This window comes from Ochotona curzoniae, unplaced genomic scaffold (assembly GCF_017591425.1).
Source record: "Ochotona curzoniae isolate NIBS_2020 unplaced genomic scaffold, NIBS_Ocur_1.0 scaffold_3208, whole genome shotgun sequence".
In the NCBI taxonomy this organism is placed as follows: Eukaryota; Metazoa; Chordata; class Mammalia; order Lagomorpha; family Ochotonidae; genus Ochotona; species Ochotona curzoniae.
Window position 1 is genome coordinate 54,248,154 of NW_024467106.1, and position 22,549 is coordinate 54,270,702.

Sequence of the window (22,549 nt, forward strand, 5' to 3'; positions counted from 1 at the left end):
AGGCACACTTCCTACCTACATGACAGTAGCAGAGAAGGCTTTCTACCTCCAAGTAAATTAACTCCAAATCAACAATGGGATAATACAGGGGCAATAACCATGGGATAATGCAGAAACAAAATGGGAACATAAACAACGCAGGTTTCTCCTCCACTTCATACTGAATTGTACCACTGATTCAAATTTAGCCATATGCTAATCCAGAAGAGCAAAGGAGCAGAGCTTCCTAAGCCGCAATGTGGACTTAAAGAAAATATTGTAAGCACCTACTCTTTCCTATTCTCTGCAGGAGAAGTCACTTTTTACATTAGAGCACAGCTCCAAACCAAACCCCAAGTGAGGAAGATATACATAAAATGAGTGATGAAGAAGTTTAATTTGGACCTGGCATCCTGGTGACACAGGTAAAGCTATCTGATGACATCCCCTATCAGTGTCAGTTCATGTCCCAGCTGCTCCGTTTCCCATCCAGATCCCTGCCAATGGCCTGGGAAAAGCAGTAGATGATGGCCCAAGTGCCTGAACCCCTGTTATCCACCTGGAGGAAGCCCCTGGCACCCGCCTTTGGCCAGGTCTATCCTGGCTGTGGTGGCCATCTGGGGAGTGAAAACAGCAGACAGAAGATTTCTTGCCCTTTCTTCATACCTCCCTAACGTTTTTTTCTTTTTAGGATTTATTTTTTTGGAAAAGGCAGATTTACACAGAGGGGGAGAGACAAAGATCTTCCGTCCACTGGTTCATGCCACCCATGGCCATAACAGCTGGAGCTAATCAAGTTCAAAGCCAGGAGCTACTTCCGGTTTTCCCACACAGGTACAGGGTCCCAAGACTTTGGGCCGTCCTCAACTGCTTTCCTAGGTTGCAAGCAGGGAACTGGAAGGAAGTGAAGCTACCAGGACACAAACTGGCACGCATATAGGATCCCAGCACGTGCAAGGCAAAGACTTTAGCCACTAGGCTACTGTGCCAGGCCCTAACTTTATCAATTAAATAAATAAATCTTAGGGGAAAAAAGGATTTCATATTCCAAGTTCACCTGTTAGCCAACAAACATGCTACTACTGAAAAAGTTTCAGAGCTCAATGACAGATAAAATTACAGCTGAAGGTGTATCAGTGTTAACAATCGGAAGCAACAGAGGTCACAAGATCCTAACTGCTCCTGAGTTATGTACTGTAACTGTTCTTAAGGGTCACACAGATTGTTCTTTATCTTCACCTTTCCCATGTTTCTCTCTCAAGTTATTTTTTTAATTTGATTTAACTGACAATTGCTAGATTAAAATCCTTAGCCTTTAATCTTTCTTTAGTTCTAAACCTGTGATTTCCAAATGCAAAATAACACTTCCCTCTTGATATCCCACATCATCTCAAAAAGCAAGCAACCAAAAGCTATGTGCATCCCCCTTCATGCCCTTTCTCGCAAGAGGATTCACTGCCCTAGTATTTGCTTTAGCCCGACACTGTCTCTTCTCACTGCTTCAGATTTATTTAATCTGATCGTGAGCTTTACCAAGTCTGTCCCTATTCAACTATTACTGCCCCTCAACAGTCTTATTGCCACTGAGTAAACTACCTGCATTGATAGCTCCTGCATTACATTCATTCTATACACTGCAACTTCAATTATCTAACATACAGCCTGACTTCATTCTCCTAATCCAAAAATCCTACTGAAGCCCTACTGAACACAGCACACACGCTCTGGTAGTGCAATGGCAGGTGCTTTAGAAATCCTTGTCACTTAAAAAGGGAAAGAGAAAGGGTAGGGAAGCGGAAGGAGAAGGGGAAGGAAAGAAAAACGAAGTTGTACTCCAAGAAAAAACTATGCCTTGTCCTATCAGTTCTTTGGGAGTTATTTTAAAAATCTATACATACTCTGTCCTGCCTGGCAGAGCTGTGCTGACTTATTCTTATGCTACAGAAAAGAAAACAAAAATCTATGAAACAGTTTTGCCTTCATTTGCAACTTACTCAAATGTACTTATGCTATGTAAAAATCTGTGCTGTTTAAAAAGGTCTACTTGGGGTGGGCATGTGGCTTACTGATTCGGACACACTGAGGATGTCTACATAATGGAGTGCCCGGGGTTCAAATCTGTGCTCCTTTCTCAATTCTATTTTCACATTAATGCACACTCAGAGAAGTACCAGGTGACCACTGAAACAGGGCACACCTTCCAGGGGTCAACCAATGGTCTCTGATATGGGGGTGGGGTGGCACAAAATGAGTTCCCAGCTCCCCGTTTCCTCACCTGGTTCAGTCCTACGTTTGCAGGTATCTGAGCAGTGAATCAGCAGATGGAAGATCTATCTCTTATAAATAAAATTTTTAGAACTCTGACGTGCGGGGCAGCCACTGTGACACAGCAAGACAGGCCTCTGCTTGCAACGCCAACATCCCACACAGATACAGGTTTGAGTTATAACTGCTTCACCTTCAATCTAGTGCCCTGCTACTGCACCTGAGAAAACATTTGGAGGATGGTCCAAGTACTTGGACCTGTGTCCACAGGGGAAGTGAACCAGAGGATGGAAGATCTTTTTCTGTAACTCTCAGTTAAATGAATCTTAAAATAATAACTTGAGCCAATTAAAACATCTTATTAACTCATTATGTGTCACTGTCCTAACAGGACATTTATAAAGACTTAAATTCAACACAAAATATACTACTTATGGTAACTAAGTACCACTTCAGTAAACATTTGAAAAGTTAAAAACTTTGGAATTTGGGCCTGGCGCAGTAGCCTAGTGGCTAAAGTCATCATTTTGAACATGCCAGGATCCCATATGGGTACCGGTTCTAATCCCAGTAGCTCCACTTCCAATCCAGCTCCCTGCAAGTAGCCTGCGAAAGCAGTCAAGGACGGCCCAAAGCCTTGGGACCCTGCACCCTTGTGAGAGACCTGGAGGAAGCTCCTGGCTCCTGGGTTCGGATTGGCTTGGCACCAGCCATTGAGATCACTGGGGAAGTGAATCACTGGACGGAAGATCTTCCTCTCTGTCTCTCCTCCTCTCTGTGTATCTGAGTTTGTAATAAATAAATCTTAAAAACAAAAAACAAAGAAAAAAACCCTTTGGAATTCAATGGGTGAGGAGTTTAACAAAATCCTTAATGCATACTCATTTTCATATCTATTTAACAGCAGGACCTTACCATTGTCTGAAAATCTAAGCACTATGAGGTATACACAACCAGTGACTCAAACACCAACTATGAACCGAGACACTGTCAAATATCCCTGTGGGTGAAAGAGGGAAAACTCCGGACTAGGCAGACACAGTGAGGGTAATGTGGCACAGAGGAGCCCAGAATGTTACAGGAACCTTTACTTCATAGAAAACTTAAAAGACTTTCTAGAACAATGAAGCCCAAGGACAAAGCTAAATGATAAATGAAAGGACAAAAATATCAGCCAAGATTCCTAAACCTATCAAAGCTCCGGGAGACACAGACCGTGCTGCTCTCCCTCCCTCCGAGGGAGCTGCCTTTTCATAACCCCTCACTTATCCAAACTCAGGGAGCAAAAGCAGACTCACAGAAATCCATGGGGGACAAAGCTTCTACGCACACACACACACAGAAGGTCCTGGAAGCTCCTCCCGATTCTCTCACGCATACCAAATGCTCCCCTGCACTGTCTGGACACTGGACAGTTACTGGCTATGTAGCTTCTAGTGCTTATTCTTAAGTGTCAGCTGCGGTTCAGTCTCACGCAACAGGACTCGGTAATGAAGACACTCAGAGTTGCCTGGTTAGAGCAGAGAGTAAGAACCAAAGTATAATAAAAGATGTAAGCATTTCTCAGGATACAGTCTAGAGCTGGGCAAGAGGAGCTAAAGACCAAGCAGGTGTTTTCATTTAGCTTCAAGACTGCAGAAACCGTGCAAAGTAACAAACAGCTGCATGAGCTCCAGCCCATCTCAGAGCAGACTTCCTTTCCCACTGTGTTTATGTGCCACACTATTTACTTCTGTCTTAACACACCCAACAGGCTGAAGCCTCTTTCCCACATGAACTCAAAAGAAAAAAATTCATACTACCCAGCACATGCCCAGTAAAGTTCTATTGAACTGGATAGAACTTACTTCTTTCTAAACCTGTGGTTGTTCCATTAAAATACAATATACATAAAATACTAATAATCACTTAGTACAAGAATGCCATGTAAGTTTATTTCCCTCACACCAGGACTCTTTAAAAAATGCCAATGGCGGGGCCCAGTGGCGTGGCCTAGCGGCTAAGGTCCTCACCGTGAACTCGCCCCAGGATCCCATATGGGCGCCGGTTCTAATCCCAGTAGCTCCACTTCCCATCCAGCTCCCTGCAAGTGGCCTGGGAAAGCAGTCGAGGATGGCCCAAAGCCTTGGGACCCTGCACCCTCGTGGGAGACCAGGAAGAAGTTCCTGGCTCCTGGCTTCGGATCGGCATAGCACCGGCCATTGTGCTCTCTTGGGGAGTAAATCATTGGATGGAAGATCTTCCTCTCTGTCTCTTCTCCTCTCTGTATATCTGACTTTCCAATAAATAAATAAATCTTTAAAAAAAAATGCCAATGGGATGATGGACTATCTGACATTGTCCCAGCAATGTCAGTGCACACTTAAATAGCAGGCTGATAGAACTGTAACTCCTTATGAAGAAATGTACTGTTGTGACAACACGAGAAAAATCAGTTGGGGGGTGGAAATTGGGGGAAGGGGAATCTCAGACTACATAAAATTGTACAATAAAATTCAAAAATTAAACAATTTTTAAAAATGCTAACATTGTGACACAGTGGGTTAAGCACTGCTTACAACACAGTTTAAGTCCACACTGCTCTGCTTCAGATCCAGCTCCCTGCTAACGTGTCTGAGAAGGCAGTGAGGGGTGGACTGAATCCCTGGGTGCTTGGCACCCATGTGGGAGAATCCATGGAGGTCCAGGCTCCTGGCTTTACCCTGCCCAGCCATTGCTAATGTGGACACTGGGGAAATGGATTATATGATCCACTTTTCACTTTATTGATGTAACTGATATCATACAATGCAAAAATTAAGTGTACAGTTATTTACAAATACACATACAACTACATACTGACCACAATTCACCACCCCAAAAGGTTCTCTCGGCCTCTTCCAATCTCAACCATGCCCAGACTGCAGAACTTGTCTCTACTGATGAGTTTTCTACAAACATTTAAAAATATACAATTTCTTAATATGTGACTTCTTTGATCAAGCATAATATTCCCAAGATCTATCGATTACATTTATAGGCGTTTGTTGGGATGTATTTCATTATATGGATACAACGTAATTTTTTTATTCATATATACATATATCTTTTTAAACAAAAGGATATAATTCATCCATTTTTCTTGCTATAAAATGAAGTTTTCCTCTTTTAATATAATCTCACACTTGTAGTAAAGTGCTATCAGTACCAAATCATCTTCAAATATGTTTGGAATGCTATTCCCACAAAGACATACTCACACACTCTTATATGCATTAGAATTAGGAAATTTAACCTTATTATCATTATTCTATACTCCTCAACCTCATTTGAGTTTACACAGTGTTCCAACAGTGTTTTTCACATCCCTGTCAGTATTACAAGTTACACTGAGTGCCACTGTCTCTTACTCCCCTGCAATCCAGAATAGTTCTTAAGTTTATCCTTGACTTCCAAGACAATGATATCCAATTCGAAGACTAACAGACCAGTAATTCTGTATACCGCCTTTGAGGGTTTCTCTTACCGTCCTCAAAATTAGATTCAAGTTACAATCCGAGTATCACAAATGAGGCCACATTCTACATGTGCATGTATCTGTCCACTACCCACCATGCTAATCCTCAGACTTGACTACAGCTACCACATCTTTCCTCCTGGAGTTAATAAATCTCCGTGCAGTAAGACAAATCATGCTCACCACCATTAAAATGTCCACTTAGTTCTATTGGTCTGGAATAACAGCATATGATGATTCATTCACTTTAATGCTGAAGTTCCTCCTAATTTGTTCCATCTCTGGAAGCTATTTCCTTTGTCCAACAGGTAAGTCCTACCATTCTTCTGACTGCTGACTCAATTCTGGCTGCAGATATTCCAGGTTGAGCTTGTTATCTCCTTCCTCACCCATGGAGTCACCCACATCTTTCAGTGAGCAATGATCTAGGAGGTTTAGTTCAAGTTTATCTCTTTTCAGAAAAGTACAACTTGGTTCTCTCTAGAGTTAATTCATTTATATATACATATATACATATATGCATATGCATATCAATTCCCCTTTATGTAATCAACCTTTCTATCAGTTTCCAAGGATGCAAACTACCACAAATTAGCTGGCTTAAAGCAACAAATATTCTCTCACAGAAGTCCATTGGTTTTACTGGACTGTCCATCTAAAGGCTCTGGGGGAAAACCTACTTATGCCTCTCCTAGCATCTCACTGCTGTTGTTCTTCCATGCTTCAACAGCTGCGTCACGCCAGTATCTCCCTCCGCACAGAATCCTTTCTGTGTACAGAGAATCTGTATGTACATGTATTTTAGAAGGACCCCCTTATGACGGTTATTCAGGGCCCTCCCAAATAATTAAATATTACACCCTCATTGCAAGATCTTTACAATCTCTTTTCCAAATTAAAACTTCGGACCTTAATTATCTTTGAGGCCTTAAATCAGCCAACTAAATCTTCCATCACTACCATGGCTGGCCATCAGAACGTCCACAGATGTTTCTAACCCTACCTATGCTCCGAAATCCCATAGCAGCTACTTCCAGTGAAGATGCCAGTCTACAATCTGCTATAGGCTGCAAGTTTTAACATGGAAACCACTTCCCACTCAAATGCTTAGTTTCTTTTGTGTTTCTCTAACAATCTTACAAAGGAAAGAATATTTATATAGATGTAACTCATAAAGAGGTTTATCTGGTTCATGGAGTCTGGTGCCTGCAGGATCCAATAAACATGAGGCGAACTGTCCTGGTGAGGAACCCTTGGCGGTACAACCTGGTGCAGAAGCAAAAAAGGAACCAGCTGCATGCAGAAAAGGGCAGCTGCGCACAGTGACCTTGCTATTTTACAGTAACTCACTTGCAAAAGAACTCACTCTGAGAGATCAGCATTAACCCCTTTGCAAGGTGTTGTTTCATGACCTAATTACTTCAAGAAGCCTCACCTCGTAAAACCACCGTCTCATCATTACACCAGGAACCAAGGTTCCACCATGTGAACTCTGGAAGAAAAACTTTTTCCATATCATACCAACCTCCGTTTCCTCCTAAGGTTGTGATATCCCATGCCAACTTACCCTCTAGGGCAGAAACTCACTTTTTATTTGATACCCTACAACTGGGCTCCCTACCCTCTAGGGTAACCCTCTTCAGCATGCTTATACAGTGAAGCCCTGCCCCAGGCCACCCGCGTGCAGATTAGCTGCTCTCCTTACTCAGCCTGGTCTCCAACAGCTCTGCACACTGCCATCTCAATGCAGTTTACTTAGGTCCAGCACACTATGCCATTTCACACTCACAGGAGTGTACCTTCCTAATCATGCCAGGGCTCCCTTCTTAACTGTCTTTTGGCTCCAAAAACCTGTAACAGGCTGCCCTCCCACAGATACAACCTTCTCACATTACCTGGGTGCTTCATCCATTCACACTGCTCCTCTACCACATTCCCCAATACTGCCCAGCTCAGTGAGCCTCTTGTACAAACAGGAACTAGATAATCCAGCCAGGCTACCACCGATGGTGATGCCCTACTGAAGCTACTCTGCTCTGATGGCCAGTGCTAGGGCACACCCTTCTGACCCAGGTGATGACAGCATGTCAGCTACAAGGTAGTCAATATCCTGTCCAAGTGCAGATGCCCACCTCACTCGCTCTCTGCAAAACCTGAGGAGCTAATTTTTTCAAGAATAGAGGGAGAAAAAAGAAAGAACCTAATATTACTATCACTAGACAAGAAACAGTATGATGTTTTAGAGCTTTTGATGTTTATCTTTTCACTACAATTTCTTTGGTACATATCTTTTTCTAGTTAGAACTTTTTTGTTGATTATACAGATAACTTTACTAATTGCTCCATATTTTTTCACAAGTACCTATTAACCTTCTTACTCATGATAAACAATGACAATTGTTAAGGATTTTCCTCCATATCAACTATCATATTGCATATGTTGAAATAAACCCGTCTCTTTGCAATAGAGCTAGTCACTCTAACCAGGTCTTTGAATCCCTGTGACATAAAAGAAAAGCAGTCTTCTCTCTGGCTTAATTTTTGTTATCACTCTTCCACTGTCAAGATTTCTGACACCTATGGTTTATAGAATAAAGCCAACTTCCACTGTGAGGTAAGCACATTTCTACACAGCAATAACATCACTGCCTGCTGTCTGTCCTGCCACAGTTCTTCCACTGATAGTTCAGTAGGCTGGATGGATGTCCTTTAGTCTTCAGCCTCCAGGAAAAAATTCATGGAACAAAAATTCTGATTTCTTAGCTTAAAAATCTGTCACAGTGTTTCCTTCTGAAACAACTGGGATAAAAAATTCTGGTCCCACAGTTGTTTTTTTTTTTTAAATTTTTAAATTCTATGGTACAATTTCGGAAGGACTGGGATTTCTCCCTCCCCGTCCCCCCATGATTTTCCCCACGTCGCTACAACAGAATAGTCCTTCATAAGGAGTCATGATTCCATCAGTCTGTTATTTAATGAAGCCACTTTTTTTTTCTGAAAACACTGCTCTGTGCTGAATGCAGAACTCTGAGGCAAGTATAACACATAATTATTCAGACTTTTAGTAATTTACGAGGCCATACCTTAGTATTACCTAGAACACATCAAAATCCTTTCAAATACAATTGGATTTAATTCTGCCTTATCTTTCAAGAAACACCAAGTGCTTTTTAAAATTTTTCTATTTTGTTGTATGATTTTCCTCTTTGGGAATTACAGTACACTAGAGCTGTCTGGTGACTTCCTCACTAATGGCTGAAATCTCCTTGCCTACCACCCCTTTACTTCATGCCTTCCTGTGACCAGCAACGTCCACAATACCCATTTTTTAACTAGGCAAGTCTTCACTTCCAGTTCTTTTTGCCTCCATTACTTTCTAAAACTGAATGCTCATTTATGCATCCCTTCTATTATTTGTTACTTCAGTTCTAATAGAAGCCATTTTATTTTTTCAACAATTTGAACTTTTGCAGAAATTGTCTCTGATGTACATTTTCATCTGCATTTTGTTGTTACTGTGCTCTACTTTGAGTAACTGTGTCAGAATACTGCAGTTTCTTGTTTATACTAAGAAAATATAGGTATCCTTTTAGCTTAATTTTAAAATGTTCATTACAGAGGCAAAGGGAATACAGACCCATGTGGGCCACTTGCCAGGATGGAGCTTTATGTGCCAGGGGAACGTGTGCCAGATCAATGTCTCTGCCCTCACTCCTGTGTCCTTGTGGGGGAGAGACACCACAACTTACTGTCAGACCACAGCGTTGTAAAGGGGGGTGTCCCTTGATGCCTTGGGGACACAAGGACTGAAAGAATGTCCTGGGATGTTACTTGAGTCATAGGCAGGGCAAGACTGAGATAGTGGGAGAGATGTGACTTCCAGCCTGTGGCCCTAAGTTTGAAGTCCATTTGTCCCGATTCTAACCCTCACATACTGCATCCCTACTGCTGGTTAGACTTGGCCTTTGGCAAGAATGGCTGTGTCCCCCACATCTCCTCTGAGAGGCTGTTGGCTTAGATGTACCAGAAGTGATGAACTCCATCTGTGCTAACACAGGTTCTTCTTTGTTCTCCCTGTATAAGTTCTAAGACCTACTGGCTGTCTACATCTACTTCAGAGTATCCACTAACTTAGGTGCTTGCTGTGAGCCTTGGCCTGACAAGTTGTTCAACTTGCTTCTTTGCAATCTTTGAAAGTACACTCAAGGTCTTCTGTTGTATTAGGTTGCCTTGTCTTCAGTGTGCATGTGGGTACGCTTTTCAGTCTTGCATTGAGTCAGCAATGAAGACAGCCCAACCTTGAATCTGTGTTCCAAACCTGCCCAACATCCAGTCCAGCCTGCCCCCAGATCCAACTTTCACGCTAACTGGTGGTTGCTTAGACCCAATGACAAGACCCTCGGGAACCCCCACCTGAGCAGCCATCAAACCTAGTGCTTGCATGCATCAGCTATTCCAGCAGCCTAGCCTTGGGAAACCCCTAGGGTCTCCCAGCCCAGCAGCTCCATCCAGCTCATGTCTATGGCTGCAGTGGCCTACTCTGTGGAAGCTCCCAGCAGCCACTCTTTCAAATAAGCCCTGGTGGTCCTCCATCCAACCTGCCCCTAGGCCTGGGGCACAATGCAGTGAGTCCCATGGCAGCTGGCAGCGCTGGGTCTCCTGGCATTCCTGCCTCCTGCTCAGCCTTCCCCTGGCATAGATATTTAACCTTGATGTTCCGTTTTCCCTCATATTTCTAATAGCTCACAGTTAGTTCTCAAGCAGCAGCTTAAGCATTTTCACAGACTTCCACCTCACAGATCAGGTGTAAAGCTGGGGGGAAAAACTAGTAAAGCATATCACTTGCAAACAATGCACTTGTGCTCCTGCACCTCCAGTACACTTAGATCACAATTTTGGTTCAGAACTTAGACTGTCATGATTCAATAAATGATCTATTTGGGCACAGATAATAACTGTCTCATTTTTTGTTTTCCTTGTTTCTTAGCACTAACCCCAACCTCTTTGCCAGTTCTCCAAATCTCTTTACTGGTGACAACTGGTCTTGTATCTCTTCAGACAACTCTCCCAGATACTGTGACTTTCCCCAATCCAGACTTGTCTTCCAAGGGTGGTGAGCATCCTTCAACCACTACCTTGGCCATTTTTATAAAATTTTCACATTGCCTAAGCCCATGTTCCCCTCTTTCTTGATTTACTCTCTTTAAAATGAAAAAAATCTTCCAAAACCTTTGGAAGATACATTTTGGTGGACTTCAAATGTCTGAAATTTATCCTTCCTTATAATTAAATGATGGTTTCTGTTCTGAACTCAACATCAGAAATCATTTTTCTCACAAGACCAGAAAATAACACTACAGTGATTTTCCTTTACTTTTAACTCTTCCAATATAATTCACATACCATCTAAATTCACCCACTGAAGGTATGCAGCTTTTAAGACAGTCAGACTTGTGAAATCATTACCCAATCAAGTCGAGAGCATTTCCATCATGCCAAGGAGGAACTCTGTTCCCACAAGCAGTTACTCTTCTTTCCTGCATCCACTCCCCTGTCCAATCCTAGAGTATCACTCATCTGCTCATCTTTCCTGTTGGGGAGTCACTGCTTTGGACATTTTATATAAAGGGCATCATATAATACGTGGTACTCTCCAACAGGTTTCTTCCACTTACTATGCTTCTGAAGTCCTTTAGTACTTCATTTCTTTTGATTACAGGGATACATCATACCCTACTTTCTATTCACTGTGTGATTTGGATTAGCTAAATCGTTCAGCTATGGGGAGCATTTTTTTAAGAAGATTTTACAAACCAATTTTATATAAACTATTTTTAAGCTTCCTAGTCAGCAAACATTAGAACCAGAAATAGTGGAGAATATACACCAAGGGAACTTCTTTTCAGCAGAGCCCTGAAACAGGCAGCTGCACCTATTCATGATCCTAGCGCAATTAGTATCCTAAGAGTGTACTTGATGGCAGAGAGCAAAACAGCGCGCAACAGTCAACTATGGCAAATCACAGCCCAGCAAGCTACAAGATTCCTGCTTTCTGCCACTAATATCTTATTGAATGAGCCAACAAATTATTTTAAAGACTTAGCTTACATGGTAGGTTTCATAAAATTATTTGCACACTAGATTTTTGAAGTATGCATGAGCAGAAGATATTATGCACCTCTTTGTAAACACCCATTATATATTGCTATCTAACAATCTTCTTCATGTCCCAAGGTTACAGAATACTATCTAGTCACTCACTTCATACATAGTCCCCCTACTGGGGAAAAACCTAATGAATTAATGCAAATTAAGCAGTTACCAAAAATATAAATATGATAAAACTGATTTCCTAATCCAAATTACCTCCTGGGCCGTACCACTACCTGAAGTCTGAGCAAGGAAAACTTTATTAGAAAAAGAGCACCACAACTCCTGTTCATGAAGAGAAAGAAACAGAAAAGGACAGAGATGTGAAGCAATAAAAATTGGCCTGTGTAGTCACAAGACCAACAAACTGGCAAATACTGTTTTGAAGAATGCTAATATCCCATTTTAATGAGCGTCAACAAAAATCAAAACTATTTCATGCTTTCTTAAAAGTTAACTCAGTTCTAAATTTAACAAGCAGGATACACTATTCCCTTTAAGATCCATTTCATAAACAAAATCTGAATGCCAGTCATACGCCAAATATCATAAAGAAACACAAAGATGACAGTTTGGAGGGGGTGACTCTGTGGCATAGCAGGTTGGTTTCTGCTTGCCAATATTCCACATAGGTACTAGTTCAGGACCACCTGCTCTACTCAATGCAGGTCGCTGTTAAAGTCCCTCAGAAATAGTGGAACACAGCTTGGGTGCCTGAACCAACCATCATAGGCGGTCCAAAAGCAGCTTCTGTTTCTGGCTCTTGCCTGGCATAGCCTCAGCCATTGCAGCAAATTTTGGGGAATGAGCCAACAGATGAAAGAGCTGTCTGATTCTCCCTTTCTTTCTGTATCTCTTTCAAATAAGTTAACTGAAAATTTTTTTAAAAACATCAATGGCAGGGACAGGTATGATAGCCTAGTGGCTAAAGCCCTTGGCTTGTACGCGCCAAAATCCTGTATGGTTACCGGTTCATTTCCCAGCAGCCACGCTTCCCATCCAGCTCCCTGCTTGTGGTCTGGGAAAGCAGTGGAGGACAGCCCAAAGCCTTGGGACCCTGCACCCGTCTGGGAGACCTGGAAGAAGCTCCAGGTGCCTGGCTTCAGACTGGCTCAGCTCCGGCCATTGTGGCAACTTGGGGAGTAAACCTTCGGATGGAAGATCTTCCTCTGCATATCTGAATTTCCAATAAAAATAAATTAATTTTTTAAAAAAAATAGCATCAATGGCAGCTGTGTTTGGCACTCTAGTTAAAGACACTATGCAGAGGGCAAACTCAATGGCTCAGTGGCTAAACCGTCACCATGCATGCACTAGGATCCCATACAGACACCAATTTATGTCCGGGCTCCTCCACTTTTGAACCAACTTGTGGCCTGGGAAAGCAGCAGAGCATGGGACCCTGCAGTCATTTGGGAGACCCAGGAGAAGCTCCTGGTTATGGATTAGCTTAGCTCTGACTGCTGCAGAAACTTGATCAACGAATCAGCAGGCAGAAGATCTTTGTCTCTCCTTCTGTCAATCCACCTTTACAATAAAAATAAAACAAATCTTAGGAAAAAAAAGCACACACTATGCATAATGCCTGCATCCCCATGGGTACAATGGGCTTCAGTCCCCTTTCTACTCCTCACTGTATTTTCCTGCTAATGCATACCAGAAAGAAACAAGTGATACAAATAATGGGGTTTGGGCCCAGCGCTGTGGCATAGCGGCTCAAGTCCTGTCCTTGAATATGCCAGGATCCTGTATAGGCACCAGTTTTAATCCCGGCAGTTCCACTTCCCATCCAGCTCCCTGCTTGTGGCCTGGGAAAGCAGTCAAGGACAACCCAGAACCTTGGAACCCTGCACCCGCATGGGAGACCTGGAGGAAGTTCCTGGCTCCTAGCTTCTGATCAGTGCAGCACTGGCCATTGCAGTCACTTGAGGAGTGAATCATTGGACAGAAGGTCTTCCTCTCTATCTCTCCTCCTCTGTATATCTGACGTTGCAAACAAATAAATCTTTAAAAAGGAAAAAAAAAAACAAATAATGGGGTTCCTGTCACCCAGGTGAAACCCAGAACAATTTCCTCAGCTCCTGGATCTGTCCTTGCTAAGCCCTGGTTATGAACAGCAGATGCACGATCTCTAATGTTTGTGTGTGTGTGCATCCTACAAGTAAACACAATTTTAAAGAAATTTTTTTAAAAAACCTCTCATGGAAAGGTAAACAGGTGAACAACCGGGATGCAACGTACCGAGCAGCACTGTGAGAGGTTTATGTCTGCAATGAGGCCTTGGGGTATGAGTCAGGCTAGCCCGGTAAGGCGAGCATGGAACATGCAATGGGGATGATGAGTTCGCAGACAGACCAGAGAAAGACACTGCTGCTGATAGCGCAACATAAACACAAGAAAAGATACACATGCAGAATCCAAACAGCCAAGATACAACAGCCAGCCAAGGACCACAGTACTGCTTTCAGTTTAAAATAAATTTAAAAACAAAGGCCACAACACAACACTATATTTAAGTCTCTGGAGTAACATATTCAAAGATCCAGGCAGGATGAATGAAATGAAATTCACAACAACCAAAAATTGCATTAAATGGAAAAGAAGTGAAAGGAACAAATTGGACCATTACCTCCTTTTGTAGTATCGTTCTGGGCCTGGATGCCATGATGCAATGAATTATGAATGGCAGAAAGGAGATCTGCTGCTTGTACCATCAGTTTTTGAGCTTCTGCAACAGCACTGGTCTAGCAAATAAATCACCAAAAACATTCTTACATATTCTTTCACTGAAAGATATACATTAGATAGGAAAATTCTATAAACAATAATGAAATTAAACACTTGCTAAAATGATACTGGTTTTCACAAACTATTCACTTAGTACAGGATGTCCAGATCCTGTAAGGATAGAAATTAGGGATTTTTTCGTCTTATTTTTTTTTCTTTACTCACATCTGTATCTTGTAGGATCCATTAAAAACACATTTCTGATTTATTTTATTTTAAAAAATAAAAACCACAAATGCAGTCTACCAGAAATGGAATAAACTATCATCACTGCACTATGCCCTTCATAAAAGTGGAAGGAAAAATAAGAACAAACAGAATCAAAGAAGTTTGATGACAAATGGTCGATTTTCATTCACCATTTTATGAACTACTTAGAGTAAGTCTGACTTAAGGTAAAATTATCCCAAAGGAAAACGCACGTATCATTTAGGTTTTGCTTTTAGTTCCACACAAATACAACAGTTAAGTTTTTTAACTGATGGAAGAACAGGTCTACCTACATTTCTCATTTCCACTTTCTCCTTTCATTCACAAACTAACAACCCACAAGCGATTTCAACTTTTAATGTTGTGTTTAATAACAACATAAGACACTATTCTTATTTAAATAACAGCCACGGGCATGTATTAGGGAGGAGACACTTCATGCAACCTGTTGAGAAAATCATCAGGGTTACTCTGGTATAAATACACTAAGTGCAAATATCTCATACTAGCATTTAGAACAAGTGGACAGCAAAGAAGTCTCAGAACTGCCTTGATAAGGCGTACCATCTAACCAACACTAAAACACAAAGATAAGTTAAGGCCAACAGCCTTACCTCTTTCTTAGTGAAGGCTATAAGCACTGTCAGCAACACACGAGTAAATTTCACTCTGCTAAACACTGCTAAACACTGCTGGTGCTGCAAAGAGACAAGAGCTGAAGTCAAAAGCATGCAAAGCCCATAATATAAATTTCAACTTAAATAGATTTAACTCCTAAACTTCATTAATAACATACTATATTAACACACATCTCTTCACAGGTTTTACAAATGCCTGGAAAATATACTGTGGAAAGCATCATAATAAATTTTAAAAAGCTTATTCTTTTGGAATATTAAAAAAAGTATACTCAAAGGATTTTCTTTTAGATCAAAAGCTACACTATCTTACAAAATTGTCAAGTAGCATTTTAAGAAATAATTTATGCAGAGTCAGAAAACTTAGAATTTTGACAAAACTCAGCATCTTTTGACACTGCAAACTTCTGTTTGTCATCACCTGTAAAAGATATTTTCTTCCTACCTCACAGGAATACTGAAGATTCTGAAATGTATTTCAAAGAGCTGCATTATCAGTCTATCAAAACAAGCACAAGGGAAATAAAATCCCTTGCAATGTCCAATTTTTAAAGAAATACCTTAAAAAGGGCTTCCATAAATTATAACGCAGTTCATAAAACTACAACATTAACAGGTAGACTTCTCTGATATTATCTACCAGAAAATAAGTTCAATTACTTCTAGTTCAACTTCTGGATCTCTTTCTTCTCCTTGCCGACTTCGAGTACTCTAAAATTTTAAAAAAGGTAAATTAAAACAAACTCAAACTTGGAGAAATATTAGATTACAAACATACAAGGTGAAGTAAAAATTTCCTGAGTTATACTCAGGAAAAAAAATCTGTTTTTATATAAATTAAATAAATAAATAAAGGGGGGGAGATTGCATCCAGTATTCATTTTACTTCCATTAACCTACATACAGAAATTTCATTTTGATACAAATTATAAGATAATTTGTAAAACATTATTGAAAAAAGAAAACATAAGCAAAAGCCTATGGCATACAGTCAGTACTATCTTCCTTTAAAAGCATCTATTCAATGAATTCCCTGATGCTCTCAAAATTAATTGTTAGGAAAAAACAGTAATATTTACAATATCACACCATAAAAACACTGGTCAATCCTGACCTGTTCTTGTTACTGCAAGAGTTGCAGTGGATTATTTACTTTCACAGAAGCTCAGAGCAGCAGGATAGGAAGCTGTGGCAGAAACTGTGCACTCCAGTCCTGGAGCTGTCGCTTACAAAGGACACACTCACAAGCATGGCTCAAGAAAGGTGACTCAACCTCTGCAAACTGCATTCTCCTGAATGCAAGTGGCATGGTGTACCTTTAATCACCTAACTCACTGAATAATCACAAATTTTTTGAAGAATGTAAAATTCCTTACAAAGACAAAAATAGACAAAACACCACTTGTTCTATCAAATGTCTATGAGAAGTGAATTACCAACTAGGAGCTCCCACACTCTGGTCGCCACTACTTGCCAGGCTAACACTCTAGACACTCTACTGAGCACTGAAGATACAAGAAACACCCAAGGAGCCAAAACCTATGCGGGAAAAACACCACCCGTGCAGCACCTTAGCTAACACTCAAGACGCCATAAAGTCCAATGAATTGAGAAGGGTAAATTTTCAATGCTTGAAATCTCACAAACTCTTCTAGCAGCTTCAAATTCATTACAAACGCAGTACAGTTTATTAAGAAGTAGGAGGGTCTACCTACGCCAGCTATTTGCAACTGTCTAATATTAACCTGATCTTGATCATACAAAAACTTTACACTGCAGAAAAGACATAACATATATATACCTTTACTCTTCTTTGCATGTCATCTTCCACATCTTTTAGCATGCCTAGAAAAACAAACAGCAAGTTTTAAAAGGAAAAAACTCAAAAAGTAAATCATAGAATTATCTTTTAAAATGGGCTTACCTGTAACTCGAAGATCTGTTACACTGTTAGCCATTTTAAATCCGTAAGTCATTGACTGAAAATCTTCCTAAACCAAAAAAAAAAAAAAAAAAAAAAAGATAATTAGGCCCTTACACAGCAGTAAAACCATCTCATCTCTTTCATAAAATCACTATTTACTAGTAAAACTGGAAGGATATGTCATCCTGCTTGTCTAAATATTGCCATCAAACAGCCAGGCTTTCCTTAAAGGCACACTCTCAAATACCACATTCTAATGCAATCTCTGTCCTTAACTAGCTTCTTGTTCTTAAGCAATTTAAATATACTGATATTTAAGATATGTGCAAAGACAGACTAATATTTATCAAACAATTCTCAGGTCAACAGTAAATACAGCCATGAGTTTGACTGCTATACAGACTGAGATATGTCAGCAAGCGATACAGCTAAAGGAGTGTGGTACACAAGCGAAGACAGTGAAAACAGAAGCAGGGAATCTCACCAACGGCAGTGTCAGTAGACAAGCTGGCCAACACCAGTCAAAGCATCACTTACGGCCCAAGTACTTGGGAGATAAAGACTGAATTCTCTGGCTCCTGATTTGGGTCTGACCAGAGCCAGCTGCTGTGGCCATATGGAGAATGAAACAACAGCTGGAAGAGCTGTGTGGGTGAGTAGGCATGTTTCTGTTGCTCTACCTTTCAAAATAAAAAAACTTTAAAAATGTTTAATCTATCAATCTCTCATCCTTCATAGCTACCTCTAAGTTACTAAGCACACTTCTGCCTGTAATTCCAAACAGGTCGCACAAGTGTTCCTGGCAGAATTTATTCAACAGCAGGAGGAAGACGTATTGTTTTACAGTAAGTCAAATATGCCACTTCTCTACTGAAAACCCTTCAACGATTTCCTAATCTCAACTATGACACAGTAGGCTAAGCCTCCGCCTGTGGGGTGAGCATCCCATACAGGTGCCACTTTGAGTCTGGGCTGCTCCACTTCCAACCCAGCTCCCTGCTAATGTGCCTGGGAAAGCAGCAGCAGATGACCCAAGTTCTTGGGCCTCTGTACCCATGTGGGACACCTGGAAGAAGGTCCAGGCTCCAGGTTTTGAAGTGGCCCACCTTTGGCTGCTGTGGCCATTTGGATAGTGAGCCAGAAGTTGAACAGTGTGTCCCTCACACGCTCTATAAACTGACCTTACAAATAAAAATTTTAAAAAATTAAAAATGGAAAAGAATGTACCTTGGAAAAACAAAATTCATAGCCCAACATTGTGTAGACAAAATAAGTACCTGAAACCTCTAGCTGTGAACTGTTTTGCAACAGTCTAGGCAAAAAAAAACCATTGTTTCTGAAAGAATATCCCAGGTTCTGTGTAACGGATAGAAGCCTCAGTAACGAGAATACCCCAGAGAACTGACAGCAAGAGGAGTCACATAAACAGATCACTGTCACTGCCAGCTCACTCCTGAAACACTAGACTTTAGAACAAAAACCAGTGAAGCAGGGGAGATCAGACATACACCTCTACAGGGCCAGAGTTGCTGGTGATTTGGATTGGGACTGTAACAGTGGAAAAAGAAAAAGTTACTGAAATTAAGATATATAAAAGGTAAAGCTGAAAACGTATGAGATAAACTATATGTTGAAGCACCTCTTTTAGGTTTTTGGTCTGAACAACTGATGATCCTGCAAAGGGGTAGACTTCTAGAGAAGTACATTTGTCTAACGGTAAAAACGGAGTACTGCCATTTACATCAAGTTTACAACTTCTTCCATCATCCAAGTGAAAATTTCTGGAAGGCATTCACTTGAGTCTGGAAATCAAGGGTGGGATCAGGACTAGAGACATAAAAATGGACGTCATTGGGTCCAGTGCGGTAGCCTAGAGACTAAAGTCCTCACCTCGCATGCACCAGATTGCCATATGAGTGCCCCACTTCTCATCCAGCTCCCTGCTTGTGGCCTGGGGAAGCAGTCCAAGATGGCCCAAAGCTTTGGGACCCTGCACCAACATGAGAGACTTGGAAAAAGTTCCTGGCTTCGGATTGGCACAGCTCCGGCTACTGGGGCTGCCTGGGGAATGAATCTATGGATGTAAGTTCTTCCTCTCTGTCTCTCCTCTCTGTATATCTGACATTCAAATAAAATACGTCTTTAAGAAATGGATGTCATCAGCACACAGATGGTATTATAAAGCTACAGAACTACAAGAAATCAACCTAGGAAAAAAGTATGGAGAACAAAGTGAGTCCAGGGGTAAACACCCTTGCATCTAGAAAGGCACACACAGGAAACCCTCATCAGCAATGGGGAAAGGAATACAAGAACAAGCTGAAAATGGGTCAAGTGGGTAATGACTCCCCGAGAAGGATGGAGGAGAGTGCAGAACTCAGTGAGACAGACACCAGTTCCCCGAGTGGCAGTGAAGAAATGACCAGCGAGACCAGGAAGACACAACGTAAAACACACAAATATTAATTCATTCAAAGAGTTCTGTGTGAGAGCAGTAGAAAAATGGCATTACAGATATAAGGAACTGTTGTATTCTCTCTCTTTTTTAAGGATTTATTTATTTTTATTGGAAAGTCAGATTTACAGAGAAGGAGAAACAGAGAGATCTTCCATCTGCTGGTTCACTCCCCAAGCAGCCACAATGGCCAGAGTTGAGCCAATCTGAAGCCAAGAGCCAGGAGCCTCTTCTGGGTTTCCCGTGTGTGTGCATGGTCCTGAGGCTTTCTGCCGTTCTCGAGTGCTTTCCCAGACCAGAGTCAGGGAGCTGGATGGGAAGCAGAGTTGTACAACATGAATTGGTGCGCAAATGGGATTCCGGTGAATACAAGGCAGGAACTTTAGCCACTTGGCTACCGCTCTGGGCCTTGCTATATTCTCTTTTTAAACAAATGTTAAAGCATGCTTAAATGCCAATAATAATCTAGTAGGGAAAAACAGATTAGTAATGCAACACACACAAAACAGGTTTAATATCTACAACAAGCAAAAAAGAAATGGAAAGCAGAACACAGTGACAGTCTAAACCTATTGTTACTGGGAGACATTCATTGTATTAGAAGCACGTAGCTATCAAAACAAGTCAGCAGTCATGACTGTGACTGGTGCTTGTAATAACATCTGCAGCTAATCTTTCAGTAAGATATAAAGCAAATAGAAGGAAAGTAAAATTGGTAAAGGATGTCTAAAATTTAAAAAGATGTGGGAAAATCATTTTAAAAATTTATTTTATTATTTTTTACTGGAAAGGCGGATATACAGAGAGGAGAGACAGAGAGGAAGATCTTCCTTCCGATGATTCACTCCCCAAGTGAGCGCAACGGTCGATGCTATGCCGGTCCGAAGCCAGGAGCCTCTTCCGGGTCTCCCACGCGGGTGCAGGGTCCCAAAGCTTTGGGTCGTCCTCGACTGCTTTCCCGGGCCACAGGCAGGGAGCTGGAAGGGAAGCGGGGCTGCCGGGAATAGAACCAGCGCCCATATGGGATCCCGGGCGTGCAAGGCGAGGACCTTAACCACTGAGCCACCGCGCTGGGCCCGGGAAAATCATTTTAAAAAACTAAGAAACAAAGTCAGTACAAAGCATAGGACAAGACTGTCTCCAATGTTGAATGCACATCTGAGCTTTAGCTTTAAAACAAAAGTGAGAGTAGACACACAGATGTGGGTTTTCCCTAGCAGCTTCTGCTGCCTGGGTACATGCAGAGTGTAGCTAATGCTGAGTGAAGGGTTTCACTGGCTGCAGCACTGACCAGCGGAAATGACGCGAACAGAGACATGAAGTGTCAACGTTTGTCAACTACGCATCTCTAACTGAAGGACAGTCAGAGTAGAGGAATCAGAGTAAATAAGGGGGAAAAAAGTGATGGGAATCAAATAGTAAGGTTGAAATGAAAATTTTAAGATGAATAAAGCAGCACAGAACTTTTTTTATGGTTTTATTCTCTTATTCTTAATCCATTTCCTGAGCAAACTATAGAAGCTGATTTTGGCTAGATATCAGGGGTAAAATGCTAATATGGAAGTATTTTACTATAAAGCTTATTTGCCTAGTCAAAAAAAATTTTTTTGAAAATCAGCGTCACTGAGAGAGGGAGATTACATCTGCTAGCTCCCTCCTCAAAATGGCTGCAGCATAAAGGCTGTACCAATTTGCAGCTCCACCAGCAGTGGAGTATGGTTCCCTTTTCCCCGCATCCTCGCCAGCAAGCGTCGTTGGTGTTCTTGTTTATGTGGGCCAATCTTACTGGTGTTAGGTGGTACCTCATCGATGTTTTAATTTGGATTTCCCTTATTGCTAGGGAGCTGGAACATTTTTTCATATGTTTGTTTGCCATTTGGACTTGTTCCTTTGTGAAATGTTTGCCCATTTCCCGTGCCCATTTCTTGAGTGGTTTGTTTGTTTTGGTTTTTTGGTTGTTTTGAAGTTCTTTGTATATCCTGGAAATTAGCCCCCTATCGCCTATATCGTGTGCAAAGATCTTCTCCCACTCTGTGGGTTGCTTTTTTACTTTGTTGATTGTTTCCCTTGCTGTACAGAAGCTTCTTAGTTTGATGAGGTCCCATTTGTTTATTCTGTTCTCAACTGCTATTGCTTTTGGTGTCCTTCTTAGAAAGTCGGTACCTACTCCTAGGTCTTGCAGGGTATTTCCTACATTTTCTTGCAAGAGTTTGAAGGTTTCTGGATGTAGGTTTAGGTCTTTTATCCATGTAGATTGGATCTTAGTGTATGGTGATAGATGTGGGTCTATTTTTTTGTTTCTACAGGCTATCAGCCAGTTGTCCCAACAACATTTACTAAAGAGGCCTTCCCACTTGCTTGAGCTGTCATTGGTCTTTTTGTCAAAGATTAATTGGCTGTATTTGTGTGGGTTCCCTTTTGGTGCTTCTATTCTATTCCATTGATCTTCCTTTCTGTCTTTGTGCCAGTACCAGGCTGTTTTGATAACCACTGCTCTATAGTATGTCCAGAGGTCCGGGATTGTGATTCCCCCTGCTAACTTCTTATTTTTCAGGATGGTTCTAGCTATTCGTGGTTTTTTGTGTTTCCAGATGAACTTTTGAATCATTGTATCCAGTTCCGTGAAGAATGTTTTGGGCAATTTG

General features: G+C 41.4%; 1 protein-coding gene across 4 annotated transcripts in view; it reads right to left on the minus strand.

The window, feature by feature from the left end:
- NAA35 (N-alpha-acetyltransferase 35, NatC auxiliary subunit) overlaps positions 1 to 22,549 on the minus strand; it is an 88,052-nt gene that overhangs the window by 34,982 nt on the left and 30,521 nt on the right. For 3 of the 4 annotated variants that reach the window (XM_040963405.1, XM_040963404.1, XM_040963406.1), the window contains exons 7-11: positions 17,450 to 17,516; positions 17,327 to 17,370; positions 16,186 to 16,236; positions 15,502 to 15,585; positions 14,520 to 14,634 (exon numbers count right to left, since the gene is read on the minus strand). In XM_040963405.1, the coding sequence (XP_040819339.1) occupies positions 14,520 to 14,634; positions 15,502 to 15,585; positions 16,186 to 16,236; positions 17,327 to 17,370; positions 17,450 to 17,516 (361 nt within the window). The remainder of the gene's footprint in view (positions 1 to 14,519; positions 14,635 to 15,501; positions 15,586 to 16,185; positions 16,237 to 17,326; positions 17,371 to 17,449; positions 17,517 to 22,549) is intronic. The other variant, XM_040963407.1, reaches the window with a different exon arrangement.